The sequence below is a fragment of the Chrysemys picta genome, chromosome 5 (genome assembly GCF_011386835.1).
Source record: "Chrysemys picta bellii isolate R12L10 chromosome 5, ASM1138683v2, whole genome shotgun sequence".
In the NCBI taxonomy this organism is placed as follows: Eukaryota; Metazoa; Chordata; order Testudines; family Emydidae; genus Chrysemys; species Chrysemys picta.
In genome coordinates this window covers 99,453,094-99,481,072 of record NC_088795.1, presented here as the reverse complement: position 1 = coordinate 99,481,072, position 27,979 = coordinate 99,453,094, and the positions used below count along the sequence as shown (strand labels likewise).

Genomic DNA, 27,979 nt, shown 5'->3' with positions numbered 1-27,979 from the left:
TTTAAAATACATTTACAAAATTAATTGATTAAAATTGGGGAAACTATTCTTTATAAATTAAATGGCCACTAAAATTTAGACTGTGTTAACAGTGTTATGTGATGGAAAAAATTAGTTTGTGAATTTTATTTATAAAATTTATCCATTTGTAACTAAAAAGTTAAAAACAAATAAGCCTCTACTTTTGTAAGTTTGTACATCATTTAGCCATTTTGCTACAGACACCGAAAGCCAGCAGAGGGAGCACACATTGAGTAACCAATCTAATTCCCAGAGCAATGCTGATGGCAAGGAAGAAAAGGAGGCAGACTTTAGTTGGCTTTTATTTAATCAGAAACGTAATCTTTTGCAAAATGAAAAAGGACAAACTATTAAACCGGGAAATGTTAGTTCCAGATTTCTAAGAAGGTGTTGTTAAGAAGGGAGAGTGTTAAAATACGCATTAAGAACTCTTAAAAAAAAAAAAAATGAATGGTATCCCATTGTCAATTGCTGCACTTCCAAGTTACTCGTGCTTGTGGTTCCCACTATTTTTGTTCACTTTGTATGGTATTAGTAGAGCACATCAAACATAAGTAAAAAAAGACCCAGATTTCAGTAAAGCCATTTTCAAACTTCAATTTTAGGGCAGCAGCAATGACTCTAAGGACAGTGTTGTTATCATTGCAAGCACTGTTGGCAGCTGCAGAACCAGACGATCCACAAGATGCAGTAGTGGCAAATCAGGTAAGATGTTCAGTGAACTACGTCAAACAAAAACCTTTTATTAATTATCTTCCTCTTAAAGGGACCTTGTCTATTAATAATTTCATTCCAAATTTAGGTTTTGGAGAAAACAGCTTTTATAGATATTAAGGCCAAATGACAAAGTGTTTAAAAAAAACCCTGCTCCTTTGCTATTTTTGCAACCGCGACAGTGCAGCATTGAGAACCTGGAAGTGATACTGGTTATAATAAAATCAAGTTTCATTTTTGTTTATTTTTCCTTATTTATTCTGAGAGAAATGCAAAGAGTAAACAACATAATGAAAAGTTACATTGAATTAAAATTTTTTTATCTTAAATCTAAAGAGTTATGAAGGAAGCATCCTATGTATTTGATGTTTGCAGACTCTCAAATTAACTGTTTTAGTTAATAACCTAATTGATATTAATAGAATTGTAGTTGGCTTGTAAAACTGGCTGGCCCAGTATACAGAGACAGAAAGTAGCATTAGCTTGAAAATAATCTTAGTGTAATGTATTTTACTAGAACTCATGTGCGGCCATTTAAAAATTTGTTGAAAACTAGATACAATCAATCCACAAGTGAACATTAACTTTTGTTGAACAAAGCCCCAAACATTGCTTCTGTAAGTCAAAGAGGGTAAAAGGTGAAGGCCCCTGTGTACTTCATAGTGGCAACGGAAAAAAGCGGAGTGCTTCCAGTATCTAGTAAGCTTGTACATCCGACTTACATGTGTACATCCTATAGAGCAGGGGTTCTCAAACTGTGGGTTGGGACCCAAAGTGGGTCGTGACCCTGTTTTAATAGGGTCACCAATGCTGGCTTAAGACTTGCTGGGGCCCGGGGACAAAGCCTGAGGGCTGCAGGGCTCAGGTTACAGGTCCTCTGCCTGGGGCTGAAGCCCTTGAGCTTCAGCTTTGGCCCCTTGCCAGGGGCGGTGGGGCTCAGGCTTTGCCCCCCCCGCCCCCCGAAGTTGTGTAGTAATTTTTGTTGTCAGAAGGCGGTTTCAGTGCAATGAAGTTTGAGACCCCCTGCTCTAGAGTATGTTTAAAGGTGTCAAGTCATACTGTTGAAATTCTGGACAGGAAGTGTAAGGGTGCCAGGACGACAGCTGAGTAAATAATGGTCTTTTTGGTTCATTGGCAATTCCAAAAAATCAAAGAAATTGTTGCGGATTGAACAAAAGCTTTTATTTAATTTGAGCATTTCTTTTACTTTTAAAATACAATTTACAAAATGTGAAGCAAACAATTGAAAATATCAAAACTGAACATTTTCAGATAACTTTTTTTACCAAGACAGTTTTGGCAAAACATTGTGATGCCACTAAATTTTGCCCAGCTCTAGTTAGGTCCCCCTATCTCAGTGGTTCTGAAACTTTTGTACTGGCAACCCCTTTCACATAGCAAGCCTCTGAGTAAACCCCCCCCCCCTTATAAATTAAAAACACATTTTAATATATTTAACACCGTTATAAATGCTGGAGGTAAAGTGGAGTTTGGGGTGGAGGCTGACAGCTCGCGATTCCCCCATGTAAAAACCTGATGATCCCCTGACCCCCAGTTTGAGAACCCCTGCCTTATCTGACTTGTCTCTCTAAGCTAGCAGGTTTTTGAAAGATTTACAGTAGTTCCCTACTATGCCAAACTGACTTTCAGAAAAAAGCAGACAGACCAAACTGAGATCAGTGCTTCACTACCTGGGAGAAGCTGTTTCAGAAACTACACCAAAGTTCCTATTCTCAGTAGCAGGTGCAGACGTCTTAGAAAGCACTGATATAACCATGTTGTAATGCTTGCTGTGTGAATGAATGCACCCAAGCAGTTCTCTCAGAGCCCGAGTTGCTGTGTGCATGCCTGAATTGTTGCAAAGACCAGCAAAGCTACCAGATATTTTGTATAAAGCATGGCTGCACTAGTAGTTTTCTTGCTAAGTGTACATTCATCCTTGCTCTCACATTGGTGTTTTTTTCCCCGTTTAAAATAAAAACTGTATTGCTACAGCAATGACAACTGAAATATTATTTCCCTCCCTACATACTGACAGTGGGATTTATAAGGGCAGTCTAACAATCTGCTAGCAATATTGATGGTGAAGAGGTATTTCTCTTCAGAAATGAAAAACCTTTGTACCTTTTGCCAAAAGTTCTCCTTTTGGGCTAAACCACTGAGTGCTGAGGAGCAATACTCTGTGCCACTTCACACCACGGTTTTATGGTGGGGGCGCCCAGTGATTGTGGCTCTGCTGTCGTAGGGAGGATTTCGATGGCCCCACTCCCTGCAAAGATCGTCAGGTAATTTTACTGGGTTTTGCAAAGGTATACAGATTTAGCTCAGATTTAATTACAACAGCTGGTATTTTTACATGCAACTGTCACTAATGTGTTAGTGTAAAGCAGGGGTAGGAAACCTATGGCACGTGTGCCAAAGGCGGCACGCGAGCTGATTTTCAGTGGCACTCACACTGCCCAGGTCCTGGCCACCGGTCCGGGGGGCTCTGCATTTTAATTTAATTTTAAATGAAGCTTCTTAAACATTTTAAAAACCTTATTTACTTTACATACAACAATAGTTTAGTTATATATTATAGACTTATAGAAAGAGACTTTCTAAAAACGTTAAAATGTATTACTGGCACGCGAAACCTTAAATTAGAGTGAATAAATGAAGACTTGGCACAGCACTTCTGAAAGGTTGCCAAAGAATAAAAGTTAGCAAAGAAACTAATTTAAATATAATTTGTTATACAATATAAATACATATATGCAATATATTTTATATATTTTCAGATTAAACATTCACAAGGATAATTCTGCACACACTTGTTGGAATGTCATTTTCACAGAGACAAGATGGGTGAGGTAATATCTTTTATGGGACCAACTTCTGTTGGTGAAAGATTCAAGCTTTCGAGCCACACAGAGCTCTTCTTCTGGTCTGGGAAAAGTACTTCCAGTGTCACAGCTAAATACAAGGTGGAACAGGTCATTTAGCATAAGTAATTAGCACACATTCTAAGGGACCATTTAAGGTGAAGTAGCATGTTAACATCTCTGCTGTCATAGGACAAAGAGGGAGTTAATGAGTTACAGCTTGTTGTAATAAGCCATAAATCCAGTGTCTCTGTTCAGTCCATGATTTCTAGTCTCTAGTAGAGTTATGAATTTAAGCTACCAGGCTTGTCTTTTGAAAGTGTTGTGCAGGTTTCTTTGAGGAGGAGGACTGTATCAGGTGTTAATGGGTCACTCTATCTTGAATGGTCCCTGAGAATGTGTTTAACTATGCAGGCTAAACAATCTGTTCCATCTTGCAGTTAGCTGTACATTGGGAGTACCTGAAGGAGAGCTCTGTGTGACTTGAAAGTTTGTCTCTCTCACCAACAGAATTTAATCCAATAAAAGATATTCATCTTGTCTCTCTAATATCCTGGGACTGACGTGGCTACAACTACACTGCATGTATTCTCATAAACATTTTAAATTCATGAATTTATTTGCACGTGTTGAAGTACCATGTTTCCATGTAATAGATATAGGGTTCCAGCTACACCTCCTGCAGATGATGGGATTTAAAGCCAAGAAATGTCCACAACCAAGTCTAGTTTTAGAACTTTGCAGCTCATTTAAGTGGTAGTACAGAAATCTAAGGATCTAGATGCAGAGGTGTATGCAAATTTTCCCTGCTAAATTTCTCAGTCATTCAATCAGTTACCAGATATTTACCAGTAACTACAGACACTTGTGCATGTTCCTGAGGCACTAAAACATAGGCCTTGGCTACACTCGGGACTTCTCAGCGCTGCGAAGCGCAACTGTAGTCGCACCGCCAGTGCTGCGAGAGCTGTCTCGCAGCGCTGTATGTACGCCACCTCTCCGAGGGGAATAGCGTGCAGCGCTGCAGGCTCTGATTACACTGGCGCTTTACAGCACTGTACTCGGGGGAGGGGGTGTTTTCACACTCCTGAGCGCAGCAAGGTGCAGCGCTGTACAGCGCCAGTGTAGCCAAGGCCCTAGACTTGAATAAGGTTGTTATGCAAAAATTCTCCATTAAACAATTTTAAACTTTTCCTCTTCTCAAAATGAAGCCTAGAAAGCAAACAAATGAACTAATAGTGTTCTGAAATATTACACCTCTACCCTGATAGAACGCAGCCCGATATAACATGAATTCGGATATAACGCGGTAAGGCAGTGCTCCAAGGGGGCGGGGCTGCGCACTCTGGCGGATCAAAGCAAGTTCGATATAACCCGGTTTCACCTATAACGCGGTAAGATTTTTTTGGCTCCTGAGGACAGCGTTCTATCAGGGTAGAGGTGTATTTTAAAATATAGCTGAAAAGAAACCTTCATGGATTTAGTTTTGGATCTCAGGGAAGGAACAGGCAAAAACTTTAGGATGCTATTAATAGTTAAGTATTTATTTTTTAAAGGAATAAACTTTTTTTGTGAACATTTGGTTTGTTTAAACTTTCCTTCAGTTGTAATGACAACACAGTGCTATTTATTGGCCACTCCATGAAATGGATTGCTTCCATTTTAGGGGACTTCCCCCAACCTTAATGTAGTCATCTTCATCTGTTACCATTGCATTTTTTAAGGAGCATTGCTTGTAAATTATTGTAATGTATAATTCATTTTGAGATTATACGAATGACACAGATTGTAACCTCTTTGGGGCAGGGACACACTTTTTGGGGGGAGGTGGTGTACAGTGCCTAGCACAATGGGGTTCTGGTCCATGACTGGTCTCCTAGGCCAGTGGTGTACACACTCTTGGGGGTCTTCAAGAAGGTACATAAACTCCTCTAGATACTTGCCTTGTTTTACAACAGGCTACGTAAAAAGCACTAGCGAATCAGTACACACTAAAATTTCATAAATGACTTGTTTATACTGCTTTATATACTGTACACTGAAATGTAAATACAATATTTATATTCCAATTGATTTTTTATAATATGATAAAAATGAGAAAGTAGGCAATTTTTCAGTAATAATGTGCTGTGACACGTTTGTATTTTTATGTCTGATTTTGTAAGCAAGTAGTTTGTAAGTGAAATGAAACTTGGGGGTATGCAAGACAAATCAGATTCCTGCAGGGGGTACAGTAATCTGGAAAGATTGAGAGCCACTATCCTAGGTGGTACCACGGTACATATAACTTATTGTAATATAAATACCCCCCAAAAAAGTGTAGTACTAATTTCATGACAATGTTACAGATTTAAAATGTCTGATGTTTCCTTGTATAAAAAAAGACGTTCAAAACAATAACCATACATTTCAGTGTCCTTCAGGATATGCCCCAGGTCTGTACCTCTCTATCTTTAAACCATATGTGGACAACGTTTTCCAAGCACTGTCGCACTGATCACATAATTCAGGACCCTAAAAAATGTACACCTCTAAGAAGGTGGAATTGAAGGGAGATTTTTATTTCAAAACAATGCGATTTAAACTTGCTGTAAAAGTATGTAAATCTCCAATTTTAAAAAACTGTTATTAAATATAAGGATTACTAAAACAGGAAGCTCCTATCTTGCTGATTTGAAAATGTAATTTGTGACAAATGAAGCATACCTCAGTTTTTGAATGCCTGACACAGGCTGGAAACTTTCACTGTTGTTTTAGGGTAAAGTTCTATTACTTATTAGAAAATTTGTTTTTTGGCAGTATTAGTGTAAAATACTACTGACATCTTCCACATAATTTTTCTAGTAAGTAAACCTTCCTTTAAAACCATGGCAGGTCTTCAGCCATTTCCATGTGACCATCTGTTTCTCAGCTCTTTTTTTTTGTCACAAATGATATCAATATACCTATTTCCCAGGAGGAAGTCCAGTAGTAAAATGGCAACCCTCATTGAGACATTGCAGACCCTTTCTCAGTAATGAAGGTTCTAAAAAATGATAGTTCCCCCCCCCCCCCCAAATAATTGGGGGGAACACTGTCAGAAATATAGTGAGTGTGCAATTCAGTGAACATTACAACACAATGAGTTAGTTTCTGCTCTCAGCTACACTGGTTATGCATATTGCGTATCTGGACAAACATCAGTGTAGTTACTCTGGCTTTGTCAGTAACTGAGCAGAATTGGATTGACATGTAAAATATATCAAAATATAAATGCAAACTCATTGTTACCTGATACTTGTGAGTAATGTTTGTGTAGGTTTGAATCCTCAACAACTAACCAAAAACTCCAAATTTCATTTTGGAACTACTACTTATTACAAGATTTGAAGATACTATATATAGAAGGAATTATAGAATGGAATTTGCCAAAGTCAACTAGCCTTTTAATTGGACTTTGCTGAATAGTTATATGGATTCACTTTTTTCTCTTTTTGTATAGTACAAACAAAACCCAGAAATGTTCAAACAGACAGCTCGACTTTGGGCACATGTGTATGCTGGAGCACCAGTTTCTAGTCCAGAATACACCAAAAAAATAGAAAACCTTTGTGCTATGGGCTTTGATAGGGTAAGTATGTGTGTATATATGTGTACTTTTTTCTTTTCTTTTTTTTTTCTTTACAAGTTAGGAGCAGGGCAGCCATATATGTAATATGAGCTATAGTTCAAATTATTATAAAAGGTTTGTTACTTTCATAGCATCAGTAAATCTGATCACTTTATTTTGCTGACTGTTGTTCTTCTTGGTGATGATTGGATGTTTAACATACTTTATTAGTACATAAGACGTAATTAATTATAAAATGAAAATTACTAAAATGAATAGATTTTTCTAAGCTTTTAATGGTAAAAATTTTCAGTTGAGACTGTATCGACTGGTAATTTAGTAAATATAGACCTTGATAAATGTGTAAAGTCTTCAGTCTGACCTTCAGTGCTACAGCTGGGTTTATGTGAAGAGCAGCTTTACACCCTGAAAAATCTCACTTCCTTTATTTTATCTTCACAGAATGCAGTAATAGTGGCCTTGTCTTCAAAATCATGGGATGTAGAGACTGCAACAGAATTACTTCTGAGTAACTGAGCCATGTAAAGAGCTGCTTCTGTAGTCCAGCTTTCCCTTTCTGAGGAGCATCACCATCTGTTATTTTTAGGATTCTATATAGATTCTCTTTTAAAACTGGCACTCTTGCCTGACGATGCTATCTAAGCACTATTGGAGACTGAAAAACCGCTCTGTAAATAAAGCTAATTAAACGTCTGTGTAAATTTAAAAGGGGAAATACTTTAATTTTTTCTTACTAAATATTGTAAAAATTCTTTGAGCTCAGCTAAAACAGCAGGGGGGAAAACATGCCTACTTTAGTGTTTAGCAGTGTGACCAAGCCTAGCAGGAATTTGCTTCAGGATTTTGATTTAATTATTCGGATAACATTTTTGAGTGTCAAAGTCATCAAAATTGTTGGTGTCACTCATCACAGCTATCTTACTGTTTTTAACATGGATCCTATGTGCCTGTGGATTGACCTATATTTGCATGCTTGTACTTTACTAGACATTTTAGATAGGGTAGCTGAAGAGAGCACCATTTAAGTACTTGAATGTTCTTGTTAACTTTTTTCCTGAAAGCCGTTTCAAGATTTACCCAAAGTTCAAAATGGTGACCTGTTCAGAACCTCTTTCTTAGTCAGGTGACTGGGAAATCTGCTTATCTGCCCTCCCCAACAACACAAACCTAAAATATCATTCTGGATTCCTTTCCATAATCTGTGGGTCTGGGTGCCATTAACAGTAGCTTAGTTGCCACTTTAAATAGTATATTTTCAATAACCAGTAAATGTGTTTAACCATCATACTTGCTACACAATCATATAAAGGTTTGGTATGTTTGGACATAGCACAAAAAAGTGGCGCTGCTTTTTGTGTGTGTGTGTGTGTGTGTAATATAGAAGTCAGAACTCCTTCAATAAATTTGGATAATATGAACTCACTGGATTTGGGGGAAGAACAACAGATTCTCTAGTATACTGAGAATTAAAAGAATATATATATTGAAATTTTTTTCTTAGAGTACTTGCTATGATGCAATCAGCTGTTTTTTGCAACAGCTTTCTAGCTTTATTTTGAGCTTCAGTATAAGGATTGCTTACCAGGTACTTTAAAAATTCACTCGTTTGCATTTTTCCCTAGTTGATACATGGAGGCTGTGTTGGTATTTTTACTGTACATACTTCAAATGCACATAGAAGTAGAAGTGTGTTCTCAGTTTAACTTTCTTTTGGATTGATGTTTCTGATAAACGAAAACTGAAATTACCTTCGCTTGTACATACTCAGTCTTTCTATTCGTATTAAAATTACATTTCATCCTGAGTTTAAAAGCTTGAAAATTATTAGTTTGCAACTTCAAACACTAGTACATCCATCTAAAGAAAGTTGTAATGTCTTTATGGATACAGTTGGATACTTCTGAAAATGCATCAGACATGAAACTTTCAGCTAAAATAGAGAGAAAAGAAACTGAGTAGAGACTGGGGATTGTGGATGATAGTGTACCACAAAAGGCGGCTTTTCCGTGACTATCTTCTCTTAAGCAATAGTCTAACAAGTGTATATTCATTTTGCTTGAACTATAAAATGAGCTGTAAGTGTCCTACTTCATAGAAGATCAGGTTTGTAAATGATACTGGCAGCAACGAGGAATATTATTAAACTGTTTGTTAAATATCTGGAGCAAAGTAGACGGGGGAACAGAACTAGAAAATAGAGATGGAAAAGACCTAACTAATGCAGGGTTACTCCCTGCAGTATTCTATCTGTGTTCATACTTTAAAAATACTTGCAGGACACAGACAGTAAATTTTTAACTCATATACGTGCAATACTAAACCCAGTTGATATAGTCTCTGTACTGCTTTCTAAGGTTTTATTCATTGATCATATTTCTTGAATTTTCTTGCAGTAGTGTAAGTCATTTTCAGAGATGCCAAAGGAAGCAAGATTTTTTTGTCTTTCCTTGATATTTATTTATTTTTGTTAACAATTAAAAAGCTGCTACTGCTCAACTGGTTTGTTAGGTTATAGCTAGAAACAGTAGAAAATTATGGCAATTTTGCCATTTGTGTTAAAATCTCAAATTACTGTCTTTTTCTGTTATGTAGTTTGATAAGAACATTTTGATCATATCATTTACATGTTTTTACCCTGGTGGTAATTGTAAATGGCTGACTACTTCTTTCCCTTGTTCTTTGCTGCTATTTATTTATCAAAGGGAGGAACTTGGAAATCATTAGGGGACATAAAACTTAATAATGAGAGGTTCTGGACCTGTCATTTTGATTATAGGATTAGTCTCTTAGAGACAACTGTGAGCACATTTCAAATGATAACCAGAGCAAAGTTTTCCAAACATATAAGGGAGGGGAGGGGGTGGTGAGAGAAGAAAAAAGGGGGGATTGCTTTACTTCATCACTGAAACAATTCCCCATCCTGCATTTTCTCCTGCTCTTTCCTTCACCCAGTACCTCATTTTCTTTGTGGTATTGCAAAACTGTCCTCCTAATACAGTTCTGTTCAGATGCCAGTGTGTCCTTTCTTTCCACTCTCCCCTCCCATGGAATTAGTAACTAAGGCTAGGTCCACACTACCCGCCTGATTCGGCGGGTAGAGATCGATCTTCTGGGATCGATTTATTGCGTCTCATCTGGACGTGATAAATCGATCCCAGAAGTGCTCCCCTGTCGACTGCGGAACTCCTGCTCGCTGAGAGGAGGAAGCGCTGTCGACGGGGGAGCTTGCCTGCACCGTGTGGACCCGCAGTAAGTAAACTTAATTCGATCTAGGAAATGTCGACTTCAGCTACGCTATTCTTGTAGCTGAAGTGGCGTTTCCTAGAACGATCCCCCACCCCAGTGTGGACCAAGCCTAAGGTACTTGACTCAGTGCCAGCTCAGATGCTAGTAGCAAGGCAGTGTCTTGAGCTGGATGGGGAAGGAGAAGTGACCCAATATTAAGCAAACATTCATAACTTCAGGTCCCTATGAATTTGAATCCTTTGTAAGGAACATTTTTCTATTCTTAGGTAACTATCAGAGTTGAATATAAGGTTATGTTGTACCAGCTTAGTGTAACTGCAGCCAGGGCTGAACCCTAGGAATCTCTTACTGTTTGGGTGTTTAACATAGTGACTTTGCAAAGATTAAATTGTAGTTCAGTTTTTTATGACTGAACATCTCTGTATTCAGGGCCCTGTGCATTCATGACTGTGGCATTGCTATACAATCTACTCCTGCTGCAGATTTGTGCAGCACATTTACACTTAATTTAAAAACATCTAGGCATTATGGCTACTAATAGTTTCCAAATGTAAACTGATGCTTTGTTGTCTTCCTTAGTCTGCAAGCAGACAGCTTAAAACAATAACTGTGATGTCTGAACAGTCCCATTTATCTCAATAGGTATTAATGCTGTAACTTAGTGACTATCTAAATGTCAGCTAAATTTCACTGATGAACATTTTAGCAGCAATATCTAGTTAATATGGTTTATCAATTGTTCTTGGATATTGTTGTTGGTGAACAAGAAATTCCAGTCTCTTCTTGCCCCTCACAAATTTTAAAATAGCCTCTGACCTTATTTGGAGGCAAAGAAAAGTTGCCTTCCCTCTTGCCAATAGCTTCAATTCCCTCATGGGTGCCAAAAGTTCCATTTATATCCCATCTAGTTGCCAAAAACTCGACAACTTCTAAGTTCTCAATATGACAAACTGATATATATTGGGAAATTAAAACTTATGTACAATATAAAATTGATTTAATATAAAAGGGACACTACTGCTGTTACACCACATTTAAGTAAAAGGCTCCATTTTCTGATTTACCTGAATTTGCCACAAATTTCCAGTCCCAGAGTACCGCCCAAATTAGGGGCCTTATAGCAGAATTTAGGTCCAGCTTGTCACAGAGTACATGGGGCCTTGACTATAATCAGTCAGGCAGTATTTATTTATGGAATTAGGTACTACAAATTTTGTTGGATATAAGTTTTTTCCCCTGATTTCCATTGTATTTAACTTTTCTTTCAAATAAATTAGAATTGGGAACACTGATGTATGCATTTTGGGTCTGAAAGAGAAATTAATTAGCCAAAAAGAGACTTATCTTGAAACAGCAGATCTACATTATGTGATGTGGATAATGGAAACACTTAAACTATGCAAAATTAACCTTCATAAAACAGCTGGAAGTCAGGCCTGCCACGTGAGAGAGTACAGATCACTTATTTAACCGAAAACAAATGTGATTTCAAGTAAAAGCTCTTGTTTACTGTGGTGGCTGTATACTATTAATGTGAAGAGGTCAGCTTTCAGAGCAAGGGGAGGCTTCACTGTGTGCATGCCCACTGCTTGCTTCCCATGGAAGCAACAAACTGAGCCTGGCTTATTGTTGGAGACAGGCCCAGGAGGGGCTAATGTTAAATAAAATATTTTAGCAGTGAAAGTAAGTATTAACACCTGTTCAAGGGGGACAAATGGGACCAGGACTACTCTTGCTATATTTTGAATAGCTAGATGGTTGTGATGTTAGAGTGGAAGGGCTTCTCTACACAGACATTTAGTTCCCAGCAAGCTGGGGTATAAAGATATCCCATACTAACAGTTCCTTACTGTGCTTTGAGTTACTTCAGCTTCAAAGCAGCACAGCTCCAAGTACTGTAAGGAACTGTTAGTACAGGATATACTTTATATTCCAGCTTGCTGAGAACTAAATGTTTGTGTAGAGAAAGCCAAAGAAAGACTCTTAAGGGATGTGCTCATGGATGGTTTTGTAGAACATGTGAGAGCAATTGGCTAAGCAGAGGATAGTTAAGAATTTTCATTTTTTCCTTGCCTTTTACTGCAGCACAATAGTAAAACATGACCTAAAGCTTTTCTGGGAAGAGCATGTAGATGTTTTCGCTGTTAATAGCCTAATTTTCCAGCTGTTGCTTTGGTGACAAAAGGGTTTATCATTTGTCTGTCTTCAATTAGATTGCTGATCCATATTAAACATATTTCAGTAAAAACATATATGATGATCTTCCCACTTTTACTGTTACAGCTTCATCTAATGATGTAAGGTATATGTTGCTTCTCATTTGGTTATTTCAACTATAATGGTCGATAGGCAACCTCAGCAACTTTACTTTTCAGATTTGTTACCAATGGACCAATTGTTGCAAATCATTTGCACTGTACTGTGATGTTCCCTCTTCACATGCTGGTGGGCAGCATAAAAAATAGCTAGCCAATTGCTTATGAGGCTGAACCATTCACTGAAACTAAGTTGAAATACCTAACTCTCAGATGAGGAAATGTACTATGAAAGTGCTGTATTATCCCTCTTACAATTTGCAACAGCTGCTCATGCTGAAGGAGGCTGTTATCATAGGAATGCTGATTTCAACTGTTGAAGAATCCTACTTGTCAGATACCTTTTCCATCTCAAATTTTGATTTTTTTTTTTTAAAGTTAACAAAGAATACTGGAGGAGGTTTGTTACTGAGCATTTAACTTCCTGTAAAGGCTGAGTGGGAATGGGCTGGAATGAAGCATCAGTGTTTTTTGTCTTGAGAATAAAAACTACACAACACTTTTGTACACAAATGATTTTTTAAATAAATACACATTTTAAAAGATGTTGATTTTTCACTGGGAATGCTTAACAATAAATGCATGTTTCCCTGAAAACAGTTTTCATCTGATTTTCTGGTAACACTTCTTCCTCAATCTGAGATGGACTGGGAGGCAGTGCACCACTTAAAGAGGGAGAATGAAGTTCAAGGTAACTTTGATGTTGAACAAGAAATGTGTAAGCCTTTAAGAAAGATAAGTCCGTGAAAACAAGATCAGGAAAAATGCATGTACACTCCAGCTAGGACCTGATGAAGCCTAGAATAATATAGCTGTGATAACTAAGTTTTTGACTTTCCTGCAACCATTAAAAACAGTGATGGCACATTGTTCTGGAGGAACGATATAGCTAACTTCTCAAAAAAACTTTTCTGGGCTTTTTCCAACAGACGTACAACTAAACCATGGATTAGTAGTAATCATCTTATAGGTGGGTGGTTCAGTTTGGGTAAGCTGTATTCAGTTCTGTACATGGAAAAATGTGACAGGACCTCCACTAGCTAAAACCATCCTCTACCTATGGATGTTAAAGAGATGAAGGGCTGGCTGCTTCATCTTTCAGCTGTATGAAAGATCTGATCAATCTTTTACTTTTCCATTAAAAAAGTAAAAGATCTGATCAATCTTTTACTTTTCCATTAAAAAAGTATAATAAAACTATTACCAGTTACATAAGAGTTAATTCACAATGCTACCAAGGAGTAAAACAGCCAGCCAGTCACAAACATAAAATAGAGCTCTTCCCTTCCCACTAAGTCCGTTCTGCAGCACTGGTATACAAAGGCTAACCTCGTAGTAATGAACTCATGTATCTCGATTGTTCACAGAGGTTTCTCTGTTGGTCAGCTGGCTGTTCCTTTGTTTTTGTTATAGCCCCAAAGGTTAAGATGAACAGGTGAAGATGGAATGGGTTGGGTCTTGTAAATTATTTCAAGATTCTGCACCAAGGGCTTGAGTTACTGTAGTGCCGGATTAGTAAAGTAATATTCCAGGAGTCTAATTCAGGTATGTAGTGCAAAGAAGGTTGGCTATACTGTCATATTTGTGTAACTGAACAGGGTAGTAAAGCTGGCATGGAAGGGAAGAGTTTTGGTCCTTGTTGAGTGAAGTGTCTAATGTTCATATGTTACACATCCAATCACAGAGGTAAATGTACCAGTTGTTGGTATTTAGCCATAGCTCTTGCCAAATGTGCTGTAAAGCACACTTCCAGGGTCACTCTCATGCAAGATGCATCTTCTCACTCTTGGAGCTGGATCCAAGCATACTGGAAATTGGCTCTGACAGAGCACACGGATGCTATAGAACAAAAGAACGGCCATATTGAGTCAGACCAAAGGTCCATCTAGCCCAGTATCCTGTCTTCTGACAGTGGCCAATGCCAGATGTCCTGGAGGGAATGAACATGTAATCATCAAGTGATCCATCCCCTATCCCTCATTCCCAGCTTCTAGCAACAGAGGCTTGGGCCACCATCCCTGTCCATATACATATACTGGTTGTTCCTCACACATCCACAGCAAACATGGTCAACAACCTGCTATTGTCGTTTGCCTCTGCTGCTGGGCTGCTCCACATTGGCTGTGCCTGTAGAGAATGATGGCATTGTTATGCAGAGAGGCATAAGGATAAGGGGAGACGGACACCTTCCCCCTTGAAGGAGCAAACAGAACCCAGCCCAGTCATTATGCCCATCCTCAATGAGAATTACAAGAACAAAGCTGTATTTAATTTACTGAAGTAGGCCACAGCTACACGCTCATTGTCCTAGCTAGAAAGTCTCTCAATACACTGCTGCTGGTAATCATCAGTCTGTTCAAATAAACTGGGCATTGAGGTTTATATATAAGATCATACACAAATATTATCCCCATAAGTTTTACTTACTGCTTTTGAATGTAAACTGGAAAATGTAGAAATGTTGAACTTTGTACCTATACAACAGTCATGGCAAAATGATGGCTCGTTATAAAGTAGAAATGTAAAAAATACCTACTGGAGGTTAAGCTGTTGATGAACTACAGAATATAGCAAACAATAGAAAGGATAACACCAACTATCATATGGAAACAAATGTCAAATTTTGAAAAGGATCACATTCCATTATAAAAATCTATCAAAGCACTTCAAAATATACCCAAAGATTATTAAGGGAAAGTTACTCACAAGTAATTTTGTTTGCCAGAGTCCTCTCTTCTCCCAGCAGTCTGGCTTCACTGACCAGAAGCAAAGAGGCAAAAAAACATTTACCAAGCCTAATTTATAAACACTGATCCTCCCACTCTAATACAGAATAATAGATAAGAGAACAAATGTCAAGCCAAAAGCCTGAAGTGGAGGATGGATGAGGACTATGAGAGAATCATTACCAGTGACTAATCTTCTAGTGTGATCCATCCATCCCCTGTAATTACAGGTAGTGAATGGGGCATGAGCCAAACAAGATGGGCTTACCTTACCTTTGCACTGGGATCACTTCTCAATCAAACAATGTCAACAGATCAGGATGGATCCAACTGGTAATGCCATATTGAAAGTATGAAAAGATAACTGGGGGCTATCAAATTAAGTTTGTGTTCTGTGCCCTGAAGTTGGCCTGCCTCACAGAAAATGGAGGTAGCGGTTTTGCCAGGTCGTAGACCAATGGGGCATTAATCTAAACTTCTGTGGTCATGGTGGTCTTTGTTACACACTTTGAAGCAAACAAACGTAACTTTTTGAAAACTCCAAATGTGAGAGAAAATTTCATAACTCAACTGAATCCAGGCAGAGACAGTTCCTGTGCTGTAATAGAGACTGGAACACAGAGTGAAAGAAACAACAGGTTAAATAATATGAAACTCCAATTGCATCACTGGAATAAAACTCAAGGAGGCATCAACTAACCAACTTTGTCTTGGGGAAAAAAAAAAAAAAACTCCCAGAGGTAAGGGGCATTAGCAGTTCCTGCACTCTCCAAGCTATTGTACCTGCTCTTGGAAAAAGTCTATTTTAAGATAACTTACTGTCTCTTGACAAGTGAGGGTACCTAGAGGTGGGTAGGGTGGTTCCCAAATTCTAGACTACATCCCTGGGACAATGCCTTTGCCCCTGACTAAACCCAACCCCCTCCCCCTGCCCGGTGGAGAGGCAGGAGTTAACCCCTGGAATGGATACTGCCATCAACAACAAAGCAAGGGCAAGACCTCAGTCAGTATGAGGGCTGATTCCAGGAGGAGAGCCCTAATGGCAGTTATACATACCATAGTACACCGTACTAGTGTCTAAATATGGAGCTGAATGCTCCATGACCTGGGAATCCAACCTCCAGTGTCTCAGTCCTGGACAAAGGTTCTTTCCAGCTCCTTTGCCATAGTCTCTGCTGTGAGCTCAGAGTGATGAGTCCTTGTTGCTGGGTTCGTCTCAGCTTCCCAGTTGTGTGCTGTGGCTCCCGTCCATACTGTTCTCTGCCCATTGCTTTTTCTCTTGTAGCACAAAGTGAAACTCCACACAGCCCCAATAGCTTTTTCCAGCCATCATCCCTCTGCCAACTGACTGGCCAAAAGCCAAGCAAGTGGTCACGGTCCAAGTCTTTCTTTTGGAGTGACATCCCTCCCCTCCGGTGGGAGTCAGCCTACCATGAGTTGCTTGTCTTTGTTCTGGAGAGACAGTCCTTCTGTCCACTGCAGAACATGCAGTCAATACTGGACCCAATAACAGTGGGAGGTGGGCTGGTGCTAGGACCTTAGGGGGAACATGCCCTCCTCACCTCTAGACAATCAGAGCTTTTCAGGAAGGCGCTTCACAGATCCTATCTAAGGTAGTTTGTAGTTTCAGAAGCTAGAAGGAGGTTCTACTTGCCCTTGGAAACAAAGGATAGCTCCAACTTGACGCATCTTTGCTTGGTGTTCAGGTCTCTGCAAAAGAAGGGAACAAAGAATTACTTGAACATTGGTTTCCAGTCCTCTACTTTTGACTCATAATAATGTAGGGCTGGAAGGGACCTCGACCACTGCACTGAGGCAGGACAAAGTAAACCTAGACCATCCCAGACAGGTGTTTGTCTAATTATTTTTAAAAACCTCCAATGACAGGAATGCTACGACCTCCCTTGGAAGCCTATTCTAGAAGTTAACTACCGTTATAGTTAGAAAGTTTTTCTAGTATCTGACCTAAATCTCCCTTGCTGCAGATTAAGCCCATTACTTCTTGTCAGACCTTTAGTGGACATGGAGAACAATTGATCACAATCCTCTTTATAACAGCCTTTAATACATTTGAAGACTTATCAGGTCCTCCCTAAGTCTTATTTTCTCAAGACTAAACATGCCCAGTTTTTTTAACCTTTCCTCATAGGTCAGGTTTTCTAAACCTTTTATCATTTCTATTGCTTTCCTCTGGACACTCCAATTTATTCACGTTTCTTCATCCGTGGTGCGCAAAATTAGACACAATATTCCAGTATTGTCAGAGCCCAATAAAGCAGGACAATTACCTCCCATATCTTACATGCGACACTCCTGCTTATACACCCCAGAATTCTGCTAGCCTTTTTTGCAACGGCATCACTCTGTTGATTCACGTTCAATTTGTGATCTGTTATAACTCCCATATCCTGTTAGCAGTACTACCACCTAGCCAGTTATTCCTGATTTTGTTGTTGTGCATTTGATTTTTCCTTCCTCCATGCAAAGTACTACACTTATGTTTAGTGAGTACCATCTCTTCCCTTTCAGACCAATTCTCTAATTTGTCAAGGTCATTTTGAATTCTAAACCTATCCCCTCCAAAGTGCTTGCAACCTCTAGACTCCATTATCCAAGACATTAATGAAAATATTGAATAGTACTGGACCCACGCCCACTACATACATCCATACCAGTTTGACAGCAAACCACTGATTACTCTTTGAGTACAGTCTTTCAACCAGTTTGCACCCATTTTATAGTAATTTAATCTAGACTGCATTTTCTGGACTGTGTCAAAAACCTTACTAAAAATCAAGATATATTATGGTTACTGCTTCCTCGCATCCACTTGGCTAGTAATCCTGTCAAAGAAGTAAATTAGGTTGGTTTGGCATGATTTGTTCTTGACAAGTCCATTGCTGGCTATTACTTATTACCTCATTACCGTGTAGATTCTTAGAAATAGATTGTTTAATAATTTGTTCCAGTATCTTTCCAGGTATTGAAGGTAGGCTGACTGGTCTATGAATGCGGGTAAAACCGAGCAGGAGACCTACAATTCTCCCCGAAGGAGTTCAGTAACAAATTTAATTAATGCATTATTTTTTTTAACGAGCATCATCAGCATGGAAACATGTCCTCTGGAATGATGACTGAAACATGAAGAGACATATGAATCTTTAGCGCATCTGGCATGTAAATATTCGTATTCTGTGTTGTAATTGAAATCAATATATTTGAAAATGTAGAAAACATCCAAAATGTAAATAAATGGTATTCTATTATTATTTAACAGCATGATTAATCACAATTTAATTTTTTAATCACTTGACAGCCCTAGTTAACATTAATTGTGTTGATTCTCTGGTCACCATTAACCTTTTTAGTGATGGCTGAAGCAAAATAGGCATTGAATACCTCAGCCTTCTTGATGTCATCCATTTATTAGCTCTCCTTCCCCTTTAAGTAGTGGACCTACACTTTCCTTTATCTTTCTCTTGCTCCTAATGTATTTAAAGGACCTCTTGTTATTGCCTTTTATGGCCCTTGATAGCTGTAACTCATTTTGTGCCTTAGCCTTTCTGACTTTGTCCTTATATACTTTGGCTATTCTTTTGTACTCCTCTTTAGCAATGCATCCAAGTTTCCACTTTTTGTAGGATTCCTTTTTCATTTTTAGGGTATTAAAGAGCTCTTGATGGAGACATACTGGCTTTTTACTTTTCTTCCTGGATTTCCTTTTCACTGGGCTTGTTTGCAGTTGTGCCTTTGTCTCCTTGAGAAATGGCAGAGCTGAAGCACAGACCTGGAGATAATTGACTGAGACACCTTTCTAGAATCAGACAAGAAGAAAAATAAGAACAAGCCTCAAGAAGCAAGAATGCACATGGGACCTCTTTGGAATGGTAATGGAAAAAGTATCGCAAGTATGGGAACAGCAAAAGAAATTGGCTGCGTCCTGCTGTGACAGTCAGCAATCATCTTGGAGAAAGCTTTGGTTATGTACTTGCAATGCTCAGGTTCCTCTGAGAGGCTGAAAGAAATTATTGCAGACTTTGGCCCTCCTGGGGATTCAGCAGACTATGTCGTCTTCATCTTAAGGCAAAGCTGCAAAGGTAATTCACTGAAATGATAAAATAACTTTCTAAAATTTGCTACATTCTTACAGAGTGCCTTTGGCCTTGCAAACTGGCTTGCCATTGGGTCATCTTACCAGTTTCCCTGAAGTACTTAGAAACTCCGCTGTTCATACTTGTATAGAATAAAGTTCTTAGGCAGTTGCCAACCAGGCTATATGCTGTAGGACTGTAATCCTAACCGACAGACTAGACAACTTTGACATAATGCATGGATGGGCAAAGTCCAAATCTACACTGTTGGGCTCTGTGAATGGGATGGAGGACTCCCTTTCCAAGGAAGACTTGAAGTAGGGAATAGGTTCCAGAAGCTACAAAGTCCAGACTGACCTGAATGAGGAGGCAGAAACAGGAACGAGAACAAGACGTCTCAGCCTGAAGTGCCCTTGTGAGAAGTCCAAAATTGAAATCCGTTTGAAATGCAGGGTCCAGCTACAGCAAAGGGCAGACTCCCTCCTCAAGCAGAGGGGAGGGGCTGAAATGAGGCTCAAAGTTGGAATCCTCCCCTTCCTCCATCTTACTCAAGAAGCTAAACTAAAGCTGACGAAAAAGACAAAGGGGAAAGCAGCTATCCCCAGGAACTTAACTCCCTATGACCAAGAGACTGAGCACTGCTCATCGGACAATGTGTAACTGCTTGTGATAGGGAGTGAAGTGTTTTGTTTTATTAACATTTGTAGCGTGACCTACTGGAAAGGAAAAATGGGGGACACCAGGTCCTAAAATGCAAGCTAGAATAGTTTAAAACTTGCAGAAGAGCCAGAAAGACACACACACACTGTTCTTCTAAATGTATAGCAGGAAACTGGGCAGGAGGAGCTGGGGAAGACAGTAGTCAGAAGTTGTGCAGTGAAGCAGAGACGGAGTAGCTTCAGGGATAATACTGGTTTCCTTATTCAAATCAAATTCCTTGTTCATTGTTTTGAGGCTAGGGACTCCGTTCCCCAGATAGAATCCTTGCAATTAGACTCATGGCACAGTAGCACCAGAGGTAATGTGCACCTGCAGAATTAGGTCATACACATACAGAGTGAGAGAAAGAGGGTGGACAGCGGAATTGTTCTAGAACCAGAGGGATAATGGTGTATCTCCCTGCATAGCCTGCCTGAGAGCCCCTCACCTCAATAGATCCTTCTGGAATCTGATTTGAGTGACACAGTACCAGGCTACACAACCACAAAAGAAAACCAAGCCCTGCTCTATGTACTTCCCCTCTTTTGTTTTTGGAAGCACCATGCTTCCCCAGCTTAGGTTTCTGTACGCTGAGCAGAATCTCTGTCCCTGCCCTGCAAGGGGGGGTGTATTTCTCACCATCATGAAGGCTGCTGCCTTACCTCTCTCAGCACACTTCTTCTGGTGCTGCATGATGTTGCTATGAACTGAATATGCTCTTGACCTACTGGAAACCAAAGAAAAATTACACATGGAGGCATGATCTTCAGAGAAAAAAGATAATTTGGAACAACCTCTTGTATTACTAGACTAACTTGATCAGCCCAGTAGCTGACTATAAAGTCTTCCCACTAGGTAAAAAGGCTCCTAGACCACCACATTTTCAAATGAGTTGGTGTTGCCAGATGAAAATTTAAATTGACCTGTTTGTACTGCATGACTGAGGATAACTTTTAAGGTTCCAGATGATTGAAAGGAACAAATGAGGGAATGTTTCCTAGCCACCCACAAACCCTAAAGAATCAGCCAATTAGCAGATATCACCCACTTGGGGTTTAGCCAGTTTTCTAAGATTCAATACATTAGTCAAATGTAAACACTTAGCTGCCTTACCTTAGGATTCCTGAAAACCACCACTGAAATCTAAAGCAACACCACGGTACAAAGGGAAATTACTACTTGTGACTTTAACCACAGACGCTAGCTCAAAACAACTTAACAATTTTTGCATTCTTAAACTAGTCTGTTCCAACATTCAGTAGAGGACATAGAGGGGAACATGCACATGACAAATTTAACATAAAAGTTGATCTATAAAGGGCTAGAATCCGTACTGACACTGCCAAAATAAATAAGACCTTTCAAATGTTCAGGAATCTGCACATGTACAAACAAAACAAAAAACAAAACCAATCCCAAATCAGCTTTGCATGATAACATCTGTTTTAGCCTTTGGTCAAGAAAGAGAAAAATTTACTTTCGATAAGATTACATGTGTGCAAAAGAAGGAATAAAAAATAGGGTTTACGATGGGCTTTTTCTTTCAACTTTAACTCAGAATCACTACGGTGTTTTTTATCCAACTCAAGATACACAAAGTATTTCAAACATCGCAAGAACTGCAACCACACTGAGTGAAATATGGCAGCTACTCCGTGCACACCAACACTATCAGTCATCTAATGAAGTATTAACATTACTAATGAGATGAATTAGCAACAATCTGGCACAAAGTGAAAGTGGTTTTAGATACCTGTGGCAAAAGGTGTGAGATGGAAGTGTGTGCACATCTGCATTTGTAGATACATGATATGGTTTCCTTTGGGACAGTGATACTCGGACCTCAGTGGTTCAGGAGCCAAATTAGCATTACCCAAAAGAGCCACGGTAGTGTGAATTCATTGTTTCATTCACACACACACATTCTCACAGCAAAATGATTGACCAAATATTATTTTATCAACTACAGTTGGTTAACAATATAGTAAAAGCAACTTATTGGTTAATAATTTAGACTAGTTATTTAAATCACAGTGTTTTAATATGTGCTGCAAAGAGCTAGAGGAGACACATTACAGAGCAACTTGTGGCTTTCAAGCCTCAATCTGAGCATCACTTCTTTAGAAGATGCAGCATACATTTGGGAATCTAATCGGGCAAATATTAGAGTTTTTACTGACTAAGAATAAGATAATCAAATAGATCTTTCATAGGCAAGAGTCAAGTCTACACCTATATACAGACTAAGGCCTCTGAATCCCCACAGAATTAGAGCCCTAAATTCCCACCCACCCCCACCCGCAAGGCTTTTGAAAGGTCAGTTTTCATTGCAGAAGATCTTGAGGGAAGCAGTGGAATGACATTAAAAAGGCTTCTATATCCCATGGTCTCAAACGTCCCCTCAGATATAAAGAACTATAGCTTTGTACAAAAGTTACAAAATCTATTATCCGGTATGCCTATCAAATTGCCCCTTCTAAAGCACAGACCTGTTCAGTAGTACCAGGAGGAACTTGTGCTGAATATCCATTCCACACTGGAAAAAAAAAACACTGAGTCCATTCCACCAGTGAAAGAGTAGGAAAGGATTTTATTCCATGTATTTCTGACACCAAAAAAAAGGAGATTTAAGACCCGGTCTGGGTTTCAGAAATTTCAGTCAGTACTTAGCCAATAAAAAGGTCAAAGTGGGAGCAATTCTGCTTCTTTGGAAGGGAGGTGACTGGCCATTTTTTCTTCTGCATTCTGTAAGGTCTAGATTCCTGATTGGGTAACAGCATTATTTTTTGCTGTGTCCCATTTTGTCTGTCATCTGCAGTTTAAAAAATGGTTTGTGATATCAACAGAGAATGTGAGTGAACTTGTTCTTCTATCTGGACAGTTGGCAGAGGAAAGAGTACAACTTGGAAAGGAGTGAAGGTTTTGCATAACTACCAAGTTTCATGGAGCTCCATGTGACACTTTATTTAAATGAGCTAGTTTGCATATTTTCCATATTGCCATATACCAATAAACTATCTTTTTAAAAATTATATATTCTATATGCATCCGAAGAAGTGGGCTGTAGCCCACGAAAGCTTATGCTCTAATAAATTTGTTAGTCTCTAAGGTGCCACAAGTCCTCCTGTTCTTCTTTTTAAAAATTGTGTGGATTAATGCTGTTAAAAGGTGTTGGCCTGAGAGCTGCAATGAATGAAGCCCTCTGTTTATCCACATGACAGCAGCAGGGTAAAGAATGATTACTTACCCAAGAGTAACTGTGGTTCTTTTAAATATTTGTTGTCTACATGAATTCCAATCCAGGTGTGCATGGCCAGCAGTGTCTGCTGGGGCAATACCTGCATCCCAGATGTCTTCACAAATCTCCATCTGAGGTCATAAAGGTGGAACAGGCCCAACTGTCCCTCAGTTCCTTCGCAATACAGAATCCCATTGGAGTAGGACTTGTAGCGGGAAGAAGGTCGGGTCGTGGAACCCATGTGGACAATACATCTTGAAGAACCAGTTATTATAAGGTAACCATTCTTTCTTCTGTGAGTGATTGCCCACATGGATTCTGCTCTTCGTGACTAACAAGCAGTTGTCTGCCTGCATGGAGGTGGGTACTAGGAGTCCTACTTAAACAATGATTGCAGGACAGCCTTATTTCAGGAATAGGGACATTCTTCACACAGGCAGCAGAGGCAGCTTGAGCTCTAGTGGAATGAACTTTAATTTGACTACATGGAACTAACCTGGCAAACTCCTCTTTACACAGCTGTCAATCTCTGTGAGGACACTGCCTGACCTTTAACCCTTTCAGCAAAGGCCACAAACAATATAGGTGCGTTCCTCCATTTTTGTACCATTAAGGTAATTTAATAATGCTCTGACTGCATTGAGTGTGTTTAAAATTTAGCTTCCCCCTGGGGGTGAGTGGGGCTGGAGAAAAAAATGGTAGTTGAATGAATTGGTTCATATGGAACTCTGAAACAATTCTGGGAAGTAACCTGGGATAAGGCTTGTCCATAAGTGTCCTAATGAAACACTATTTAAGGGGAACCTGCCATGAGGGACTGAATCTCCCCTACCCTTTGAGCTGATGTAACAGTTACTACAAAGGCAGTCTTCACTGATATGTGGTATAGGGAACATGTTACATTGGGACCTTGCACTCTCATTCAGGAGGTATTTGCTCCAGATTCTCCTGGCTTGTTCACGTATAATTCTGATGTGACAGTTCAACATTAACAGATTTTATGTCTGAACAGTGGATTAACTGTAGCGTTGCTAGAACAATTGCCCTGAGCTCCAATCTGTTGCTGCTGTAGGGGGATTTTTGTGATGACCATGGGCCCTGTAAAGATGTACTAAAATCTCTTGACGATGATGTTACAAAAAGGTGCTTATCAGGGAGGACTCCCACTTCCACCATGCCAGATTTTTTCCAACTTTTCTTGTTAGAGAGCAGTAATGTCTCTAGATTTCTCTGCGGCAGTTCCTATTAAAAGATTGGGAATTTCTGTATAGGCTTGCAGGGGGTATTTGCACAGCAATCACATCCTGTGGGGTACCCATATTATGAATGAATAACCCATCAAGTCCTGACTCTGGTGATCTCTCTCGGGAGAGGAAGCCTGCCTTTGTAAATTATTTTTACTGCTCCCATGTGTTATGGGGACTAAACAGGTATGAAGCTGCTTATTTTGTGACTTACTATGAAGCTGTGATTTGACAGTGCACAGACTAGTTCCTCATTGAGCTTGCCTTCTCAGGATGTCATTAGGTATTAGAAACAGCCAAGTCTCCCTTGTCTTGTGGCATGCCATCAGTATCTTGGGTGGATTCTTGTGATGGTTGTACTTGAGAAGCAGGTGAGACCAGGAGGAATACCTCTCACTTCTGCCATAAAAATGCTCTGGACCTTTATTGGTCATATCTTTGGGAGAAAATTTCCCCTCCTCAGCTATGAAAGTGTCTTTAATACAGGTTGCTGTGGTAGCATCCTCCTTCAACACCAAGACAGACAGCTTTGTTCCTTTGAAAGGTATCAAACTTAACATATTGCCTATTGAGGTGACTGCTTTACAAAGCACTTCAAACCTCAGGACTGTCACCCAAAGAGATATGGCAGAAGAAAATAACAGGGTCAAGAATCAAGACCTGATTATGGATGCTACAGACCAACCACCTGGATTTACCATGTCATGTAAGATATGGATCACAGCGAACTGCATTAGGACCTCACACAGGTGTTGCAATTACTACATAAAAGGAAAATGAAGGACAGCCAGATATGCGAATGTGGAGAAGACATCCAAACCATGGAACAGCTAGTGAACTGCTGCGCTCTAAGATCATTCTCCAGAGGGACAGCCTTGATTAATTCTATGTCACTGGAAGCCACAGAGTGGACATCAACCTTTAATACTGCCATTCAAGTTGCCATATGAAAGAAGGACAAATGCCACAAAAGGGTGTACTATTCAATTCCTTAGTGGAAGTTGTGGTCAATAAGTACCACTTACAGAGTTTGACCTCTTCACTTCCCATAGGAATTTCTAAAGAACTATGATTCTACATGTGTTCGTGGAAAAAAACATTGAGTCTTCTGGGTGGGAAGTCAGACACAGGAATTTTCCAGTCCCCTTAGAAAATGTGTGACACACACACACTGGTAAACTGCCACTTACCACACCCCTCCACCCACCCCTTCCCCTAAAAAAGGTGAGTGAGAAGGAATGAGAAGTAGTTTTCCTTTTGTACTTAAGCTTTTCAAAGATATCTGAATTTCCCTTCGTCCTCCATCTTTGAAACTTTTGACTTGGATATCTGCTCCCAATTCTCCAATATTAGCCTCCTATTGGTGTCATCCATACTGAATGGGGAGGGAGGCTGACAAGTGCACCTCTTGAAGTGGAGCTGAGGTATAACCTACTGTTGGCCAGGGAGACTGGAAAGAAAAGGATTCTAGCTTTCTCCTCTAAGGCAGTCATGAACCATTTGAACACAGAAGCAAGAGAAAGTAAGCTTTTTATTCTTTAGAGATAAGGGGGTAAGTCAAAACTCCCCCAATTATGCTTATATGTCATCGTTGTACTCTGAAGTAAAGAGCTGCAGTCTGTTTCTAGCTGTGTCTCCGTGAATGCCAGTGGTTGGAGCCGGAATAGAAAATTAATTCTTTTTGTGGATCACTTTGCGTAGAAGACAATCATCCTTCACCAGCGTGGGGGACAATACTAGTTTTGAAAGAGGAAGCTGTTGCAGCTTCAATGATTTTGCTATGAAAGTATTCCTGGCTGTAGCAAAGAAGTGGAAAACCAAGTCCCGTCACATTTGGTCCCAGAGAATATAACATGGGATTTTTTACGTTTTAAAATAAATTTCTAAAGGCTCTTCAGGAAAAAAAAAAATTGCTGATGTATCTCAAGGAAAAAAAACACAACACTGAGGCTACCCTCAATAAATCCTAGGCTATAACAGTTAAGAGATCTTCAATAAATACTTGACAAAAGTTCAAGATTAGAGAAAATCAGGAACAAAACGGCAATTGCTTGATCAACAATCAAGTAAAACTTAGCTTACTGTGTACAACAGTAAATTCAAAGTTAATTTACAAAAATGTTCCCTTGACATATTATTCCAACACACTGAGTTTGTGAGTGGCTGTATACATTTACACTGAGCAAAAAGAACAGAGAAGTTTTAATCATCCATTTTCTAAAATCTCTAAACTTTTCAGACTAATCATTTTGATTTACACATTTATAAAAGTACAGAAAGTTCTGATTCCAAATAACTGTAAAAGGGACACTATAAGAGACTGTAGTTTATAACCAAAATCTAGGTTTTGTAATTTTTTTTAAAAAAGTGTCCAAAACCTACTTGTTATAGAAATGTTTTAAATTGTAAACAAAAAGTCATCCTAAAGAGTTTATTTGAACTTTAGAATGAGAACCCGGGTAAAACTGACTTACGTGTCAAAAGTAAACAGTATGTATGCTGAAGAGTAGAACAGATTTCTAAAATTCTTTCAGTTTTAGAAATCTAAAGTCTCTTGATACAGGATAAATAAATGTTTAACTATTATATGACTTCTAACTTGACAATGTCCCTTTAATATAATATGTTTATAAGACTCTTTTAATGCCAGAGATTCTCATATTGCTCTAGAAGCCCTAAGATGTAGCTATTGCTCTGTGTGAAGATAAACACAAAATTTTATCCACCAATGAAGCACTGCCACTCTGGGACTAGAAAAAGATAATAGTTTAACAACATACAGCAACACTTCACCAATTTAGGACAGAAAGCATTCCTCAACCAGTGCATCAATAGCAAATAATATATTGTATACCTAGCTCTTATACTGTGTTTTTTCATAAGTAAATCTCAAAACACTTACAAAAGAAGTAACACTACCCTCATTTTACAAATGGGGAAACTGAGGCACAGAGGTGTGCTGCGACTTCCTCAAGGTCACCCAGCAGGCCAATGGCAGAACCAGGAATAGAGCCCAGTTCTCCTGAGTTGCAGTCCAGTGCTTATCCTCTAGGCAGGAAAAATGAATTTATAAAAAACAGATCAAACAGTCTTTTCAGATGCAAATTTACTACCTACTTGCCAGCACACAGCCTATTTGCTCAAATGCAATGTTACTGTGTACAGATACACAATAATTATATTTAGGGGGAATGAAAAAAGGACCACCATA

The 27,979-nt window shown here is 39.1% G+C and overlaps 1 protein-coding gene and 1 long non-coding RNA gene across 10 annotated transcripts in view; one reads left to right on the top strand and one right to left on the bottom strand.

Annotated features, from left to right (window-relative positions):
* The window catches only part of UBE2K (ubiquitin conjugating enzyme E2 K), a 63,235-nt gene extending 54,222 nt beyond the window's left edge, over positions 1-9,013 (top strand). For all 9 annotated transcript variants that reach the window (XM_005286365.5, XM_042843422.2, XM_042843423.2 and 6 more), the window contains 3 exons: positions 627-726; positions 7,081-7,209; positions 7,651-9,013. In XM_005286365.5, the coding sequence (XP_005286422.1) occupies positions 627-726; positions 7,081-7,209; positions 7,651-7,725 (304 nt within the window). In that variant the 3' untranslated portion in view covers positions 7,726-9,013. The remainder of the gene's footprint in view (positions 1-626; positions 727-7,080; positions 7,210-7,650) is intronic.
* A 6,914-nt stretch (positions 9,014-15,927) lies between these two features.
* LOC135983999 (uncharacterized) lies at positions 15,928-23,160 on the bottom strand. The gene is made up of 2 exons (XR_010601903.1): positions 20,949-23,160; positions 15,928-17,206 (listed from the first exon to the last, which is right to left on the bottom strand). It is a non-coding gene; the product is annotated as an uncharacterized LOC135983999 (long non-coding RNA).
* Between the last annotated feature and the right edge of the window lie 4,819 nt (positions 23,161-27,979).